The 7,527-nt window shown below is 43.7% G+C and overlaps 1 protein-coding gene across 1 annotated transcript; it reads right to left on the bottom strand.

Annotated features, from left to right (window-relative positions):
• Positions 1-256: 256 nt before the first annotated feature.
• LOC116911546 (60S ribosomal protein L21-like) lies at positions 257-763 on the bottom strand. The gene has a single exon (XM_032915536.1). It carries the CDS (start codon positions 737-739, stop codon positions 257-259), a length of 483 nt encoding a protein of 160 aa, XP_032771427.1. The 5' UTR covers positions 740-763.
• Between the last annotated feature and the right edge of the window lie 6,764 nt (positions 764-7,527).

Raw genomic sequence — 7,527 nt, 5'->3', positions numbered from 1 at the left:
TTAGTTTCTTCCAGCATGCTAAGGGACTATTACATGATATTGGCTTTAAGTGGAGAAATTGATTTCTTTTTTTATTTTCTAATCAAGAGCATATTTTCTGTACACTAAGCAACATCATTTAGAAGAACAATTAGTAAAATCTGAGCAGCAAAGACAGTGAAAATTTGCTTTAACATTTTCTTTCAGGGAGAAGACACCACACTTCAACCTCAGGAAAACACTTTGCAGTCCAGGTCCTTTCTTTCCTTTGTGTCCATTAGGCCATGACTTCATATGGGATGGGCTCCAGCAGCTCAGGTTCCTTCCCGTTAGTCCTCACACAGTGGGCTTCTCTGGATGGCACAGGCTGGCGCTTCAGCTGAACCCAGGTGCCCTTCTCTTTTGCTTCCTTTTCCTTCTGATTGTTCTCCTTCACCCGCTTCAGGAAGTTGTCTCTGCTCTTCCAGTGCTTGATGTGCTCAATCCGCACATTGATCCTCATGGCCAGAATCTTGCCTTTAACTTGCTTGTTTACAATGATGCCCACCGCATGCTGGGTGATACTGTAGACTCTTCCAGTTTTGCCATGGTAACACTTATGGGCATTCCTTTTTTGAACAGTGCCCATTCCCTTGATGTCTACAATATCACCCTTCTTGTAGATTCGCATGGATGTGGCCAAAGGAATGACTCCATGTTTCCTAAAAGGTCTAGAGAACATATACCAAGTACCTCTCCTCTTTCCCTTTGTGTTCGCCATTTTGGCAAGTTAATGGAAGATGGCTGCCCCGGCGGAGAGAAATTGATTTCTTACAGGCTACACTGATTTACTTACTTCATAAAACTTACTAATTATTTATTATATCTAAGGAATTGTCTTTCAAACATATATTTTTTAAATATAAGAGAAAAGTGAAGGGTTGATGTTATATTTGAGGGGTTGACAAATTCATGGAAGAGAGCCCTGAGGATTCATGAATGCATGGCTCATATCTGTCTTCTTCAGAATGTCATCGTGCCTAGGACAGTTGCGGACATACAAAGGAGGGTAGCCGACACTCGTCCGTTGAATTGTTAGGTGGCTTTGCAGATAGACTAATAAAGAACAGTAAGTGAAGTGTGACTGATGATGGCCTGAATGGGTGACTGCAGGCATCTGAAAGACGGAAGTAATAGAAAGTGGCCGCCACAAGACCTGTGTAGAAATGGCCTTCCTACTAAAATCATGGCAGACACGAAAGCCAATGACAAGGGATTCCGTAACAAGAGGTGAAACAAGAAGGCATAAAAGAGGAGTCACACAGGGTGCTAGAGGAAGGATGATGAATCAAGTTGTCTGCACCTCAGCTGTCAAGTTCAGGTAGAGACCAGGCTTGAAAGCTAGGGCTGGCCTGGCACAGAAGCAACTCAGTCACACACAGAGTTTATGTCTGATCCAAACATGAAGCTCTCTGAGGAAGATGAATGGAGACTCTCTACGTAAGAACATGGGATTGGGGCCCACCAATATATAAAAACCCTCCTTTGGGAACTAGTAAACTCCAGACTTACATTATTATTTTAAACACCCTGTGTCTGCAATGGAGAGAAACAGAACAGTGAATCGGTATTTACATCATATGAGAGTTTTAGGAAAGCTCTAAATAAAGGATTCGAAATCAAAGAACAAACAATAGGATAGTAGTGGGCCAGGCAGGTAGCATGAGCATCCTCTTTATAAAACCCAGAACAGCACCCCAGACACAAGGGGCTGCAATGTGGTAACAAGAGGAGGATGTTGAAGTATCTAGAAGTTTGTCCTCACAAGGTTTTCCTGCACAGGAGATGAGACTCAAGTGATCCTCTTTACTGACAGAAATGATTCAAAAGGTCACAGTCAGCACAGAAGGATTGAACTCTGCAATGTTGATCATCTTCAAGGGTTTTATATACATTTTTCTCCTTAACAAGGACATGGGTTTTTCATCTGACTGAGATAATTAATCCCATATGCTTTTCAGTCACCTTATGTAGGGACAGGAAATGTTAGTGATGACTTATGTGAACCTCCCTGGAAGGGAGAGTTTCATCTGTCTCTTAAGGATTATGTGTATTGCAATGGCCAACACCATTGATTCACTCCAAGATCCGAGCAACGAGAACAAGTTCCTTCCCACAAATCTAAACCGAGATGATAGACTGAAGCTGGAGAGTGGTCTGGAATTTGCACTGGTCAGAGGAGATGGAGAGCCCTATAATTTGTGGTATGCACCATTAGGCTCCCAGCTGCCACCACAGAAGCCTGTTATAGACTTGAGCACCCTCATTCCCTCTGTTCCGCCCTTTAAATAATGACCAGTTCACACTCAGAGGCTGAAACAGCCACAGCATGACACAATTCTGGTCCTCCTTCCAGAATGTTCCATCAGTCAGAATGCCAGGTAGTGCTAGAATGGGCAAAGTCACCAAGCTTCCATCCCCAACTGTTCTCCAGGCTGTTCCTCCAGATGAGGTGTGGCTTTTATCCGGACTCTTCTCGTGCACGCCTTTTCCTTTCAACTGATTTCTCCTGCTTCCGTGACAATCTTCATGCTTAAGACGTCTCTCCTAACAAGGGGCAGGGAGAGCTCGAGGGGTCTGTCTTTCTCTCATGCTATAACCACATGGGTAAAACTTGAACTTTGAGTGGAAATAGAACAGCATCCTGTGGATAGATGGGGCAACTATGGTTTACTTTGGCAACTAAGCTATAAATTCTAATAGACCTCATTCTAGTGAACCCTTAGTGTTGAAATGCTTGGATCGTGAGATTGGGGTTACTTTAGAATGATAATACAAACATGATGGACAGCAAAGGAATGTCTTTTGGTATTGTATAATTACCTCTCTGATCCCATTTGACAGACATGGTAAATAGGACTGAATTTATTATTGTCAAATCAAAGCAGGGAGAATAACTCAAAACGCTGAGCTACTGTCATCCCTTATAATGATGAACCTCAATAAAACATAACTGCTTCCATGAACCAAGTTTGTTTCATATTATAATGGGGGTGTTTGGGTTTCCCATTTGTTTGTTGTTTTACGTCTTAGACAGAATCTTGCCAACTAATCCAGGCTGGCTTCAAATTTGTTCTCCTCCTGCCTCAGCCTTCTAAATGCTAGGATTTTAAGTATGTCCCCCCATGTCCCATCTGAGTCAAGTTTTTATCAGGATTTTACACCATAAAATTATGAGTCACAAAGATAATGCTTATCAAGCACTTTGTATGTGCCAGTTAACTGCTTTCTGTATAGTTTTAGATTTCTCTCTGCAAGGAAAGTGACAAAAACAGGTAGTAAGTAGGGCAGTCTTTAAAGAAGAGCTGGGGTAAGAGAAGGGGATAGGGCAGGGTGGTGACCTTACAGCTTGCCACAGTAAATGTTCAGAAAGATGACATTGGTCTGCTCTGGCTGACATAACAAAGTTATCACAGAACTTACATCCTAACAGAAATGTTTGCCATGTTGGGCCTCTTGTGAAGCACGGAGACAAATGAGGAAGTAATTCAGATTCATAGGAAAATAACTATATTTTCATATAGTGAATGATGCAATGAGTGAATGAGCCATGTATGCGGCTGTCTTCAGTAAGGAGAGGTGTTACTTTTCCCTGTGGAAAATGTTTGCTAAAGTAGAGAAACAGATAGGGGCCTAGTTTTTAGGGTAGAAAGAGAATCTTCCCTTGACTGGCTCTCTAACAGTAACGCTTCAGATGCTATGGAAGCCATACATACTAGAGAGAAAAACTGTCCAGTGCAGCATAAGCACCGAAACACTGTGGATGGATAAGAATGGTGTTGAAGCCATGGAGCCCTTCGGGATGAGGTCTGATGTGCTCGATCTGCACACTCACGGGAAGGTGGGTGTTCTTGATGTCTCATGTTTACACACCACAGTTGAGAACCTCGGGGATTTATTTGCCTTTCTCTTAATCATTTCATCAGTCTGGGGTTCTGGTACGGTTGGTGGCTGAGAGCTGCTTGGCGTGGTGAAGAAACACATAACATTTTAATTGTGCTTGGAGATGGAGAGACTCAATGAAGGAGACTAATTAGGAGACATAAATTAGCCTAAGCTCTGCTTTGCCTCACATCCTATCATTACGGCTCAGAGCAAAGCGCCGAGCTTCATCCCAGGCCCAAGGAGCCGCCAAGGCCACTTATTTAGGGGTAAGATTAATGGCTGCACGGAACGTACCAAGTGAAGGATTGCAGCAGCTCTGATACTACAATCATTTTCCTGTGTGCTGTAGTCATCGTGGAAAACACAAATGATTTATAGGGCATGTGGCGCACACACTGTCCACAATCCCTAAACCCATGATAGACCCGTTGTGAGTATGCATGTGTACGCTCATGTATTAGGAGATACACATATGTGCACGTACACACACATTCATGTATGTGTGAGTGTCCAAAGACAGCAAATGACAACCACGAACTGCTGCTCCTCAGACCTTGTCAGACCTGTGGATTTTTGAGACAGGATGGCGCACTAGCCATGTAAGCTGGGCTCCCTGGCCACCAAGCGCTAGAGACCCCTGCCTCTCTGAGGCTAGGATTCCAAGCACAAGCCACCCTGCCTGGCCTTTTCCCCTCCATGGATTGTGGAGAGTTCGCATTCAGGTTCTCATGTCTGTGAAGCAAGCACTTCACTGACTGAGCCATCTCTTCAGCCTAAATGATACACACTTAAAGACATGTATTTCTCACACAAGAGGCCAGGGGTGGGAACTGCTATTATTCTCCATAGGAAGGAAAAAGGCTTGGGGGAATTCAAGAGGTGTCCCCAAGCTCCTGCCTTCTTCCCTCAGTGCCTGACACATACTAATTGCACTTGGAGGCAGGTCTCGCATGCAGCATGAGCTATAAGACAGCCAAAGCTATGTGTTTTAGCCATCGAATGAGCTGATGTTTCAATCTCTCACAGGACATCATGGAACGCTCATTTCTACCCAGAATTATTTTGGAAACAAGGAATGTAAATACATGTGACATGGAAAATTGAAATGCTGGCTGGACACTGCCACGCAACTGGATGTGTGCATCAACACGGCCACCGATGCTAAGTACGAATGTTCGTCTCTGTAATAATGAGATAGAAGTTATGCCACCTGCCTGCTTACATCCGAGTGGGAGAACATGCTCTGCCAGACGCAGACAGACATGGTGTCAGCTTTGCAAGTTCACTAAGCCTCAGTGAGAGTCACTCGACTTTGGCTTGGTGGTGTGAAAGCCAAACTTTCACAGCACAGAATGAATATGCGTGGTCGTTTTCCTTGCAAAACAGACAGTGTGAGCTCCATCCATGGCCCAAGTTGTGTCCAGCCTGCTATTTAAGAGCTTAAATGATAAAACTTTGTAGTGGAAACTTTGGAGTGCTAAGAAAAACGTATGTAGTATGTATGCAGAAAACAGTATGTACATCCAGGTGATAAACATTTTCACATTAGTACTCTCACTCCATTGTGAAATCAAAAAGCAGCTTTAAAAGTCGACAGCTTGGGCTGTACACAGCTCAGCAGTGGAGAGCACTTGCTGAGGAATCTTGAGGGCAATGTCATATTCCAGACCCATGTGACCAGCCAGGCATTCAGCGCCTACCTGTAACCCATCTCCAAGCAGGGCATAGGCAGAAGCAGGGGCTGGCTGGGGCTTGCTAACTTTCAGTCTAACAGGGGAAATATAACCTCCATGTTCAGGGCAAGAACCTGCCTCAAAAGAATACGTAGAAAACAACTGGAAAGCACAGCAGTCACCCCTTGTGGGCTGATGTCACAAGTGAGGCAGGTACAAGATGGAATGAGGCCTGTCATTGGACGAGAAGGAAGGATGGGCGGGAGAAAAGTTTGAGGGAAGGAGAGGAGACTGGATTGGAAAGGAGGAAGAGAACAAAGGCGGCGAAGAAGCCGCCGAGAGAGAACATGGAGGCTGATGTTAAGATTCCACGCTGTACTTTTACAGGTTGTTACGAATATTCTTAAGGGATGGATGTGTACAGGGCTTTGTATGTTTAGGTGGGCAATTATAGCTTATCAACTGGGTCAGAGGTTATTGTGTTGTGTGTTCTTTCTTGTGGAGAATTGAGTTGGGAGAGTGTGTGGCAGTAGAGACACTGGGCCAACACGAAGTTGGGATGTGTGTTTCTTGTAAGGTATCTAGCAGATATCTTGGGGCACTGTGGTGCCAGCTCTAGTGGGGGCAAAAGAAAAACATTTTACACAATATTATAATAGCAACCCCTCTTCTGCCCAGCACTTGCATAGCAGATGCACCCCCACATGAGTGTGCTTATGTTTGTATGTACATGTAAACACATAGGTGTACACACACACACACACACACACACACACACACACACACACACACCAAAACATATAAAACCTTTGATGAAAAAAACACTGACTCAGTTTGACACAGAGGCATGCATGTAACTGTATCCTATCTGTCTGTCCTATGCACATGTCCCAGAATTAGAAGTACGAGACTCTCATCATATTACATTCTAAATCATTTATCTTCTCCAAACTATGGAAAAGCCATTGTATTGGTAAACAACACTTTCATAAGGCAAGAATAAAACATATTAAGTATTTGGTGGCCAGGGGATCCCATCAGGACTTCGTGGCAGTTAATAAATCAACAGAAACCACTTACTGAAACATGTTCACGGGTCCAGTGGAATTCTAAGTAAATACCAGGTTTAAGAATGAAAAGTCAGTTATATTTTCAACGTAATCTAACTTTCAAAGAAGTGTAAAAGATGCTTAAGTGTTAATATTTTATGTTTCCCTGCTCTCAGCAATAAATGCAGCCCATTAAGAGGAATGCTAAGCCAGAGCTGTTAGCGCTGGCATGGGACCAAGGAGACACTGAGCCTTCACAGAAGGGGGTTAATTGCTACACGAAGAGGTAATTTATTAAGGAACACTGCAGCCCTCTATGTTGCTCCATGCGAGGCTGAATGCAGAAATCATATGTGAATATTACATTTGATAATCAAGGCCTTTTCTAGGGTAGACTTCAGAGCTGGCTAAGCTAAACAGAAAGGGGAGGTGGGGAGCAAGCAAAAAATTCCAACACCATTTCTCTCCATGGCTCTCATAAAGCTCTCCTTGGTGCCCTCCAGTCTGTTGGCCCTACCACCAGGAAAGTTTGCTACACCATAAACTTCTTGGTGGCTGAAGAGAATGTCTCGTATAACAATCCAGTCAAGGATTGGCATCTACTGTTCTTTCTTTCATCCAGAGTTGGTGCTTCAGGGTCCTGAGTGTCGAGCATCATGGTTGTCAGTTATCAGATGATGAGATTTTTCAAACCTTCATCACAATGTTCAAGGCTTCCTTGGCCATCAAGTTCAAATGGATACTATGCAGCCTTTAAAACCTAAGTGTGTAGAAAGGACTGGCTCCACACGCATTGGGAGCAATTGTTTCTGTGGCCAACACTTGCCTTGTTTTTTCCTGGAATCATTATCTTGTACACAGAGTTCAAGGAGCCAACAACATTATGTGGATATGGCTTAGTT

Source organism: Rattus rattus, chromosome 10 (genome assembly GCF_011064425.1).
Source record: "Rattus rattus isolate New Zealand chromosome 10, Rrattus_CSIRO_v1, whole genome shotgun sequence".
In the NCBI taxonomy this organism is placed as follows: domain Eukaryota; kingdom Metazoa; phylum Chordata; class Mammalia; order Rodentia; family Muridae; genus Rattus; species Rattus rattus.
This window is presented reverse-complemented; position numbering and strand designations above follow the sequence as displayed.

What these genes read in the sequence shown, in the direction of transcription:
- LOC116911546 (XM_032915536.1), bottom strand. Translation starts at nt 739, where the DNA reads ATGGCGAACACAAAGGGAAAGAGGAGAGGTACTTGGTATATGTTCTCT.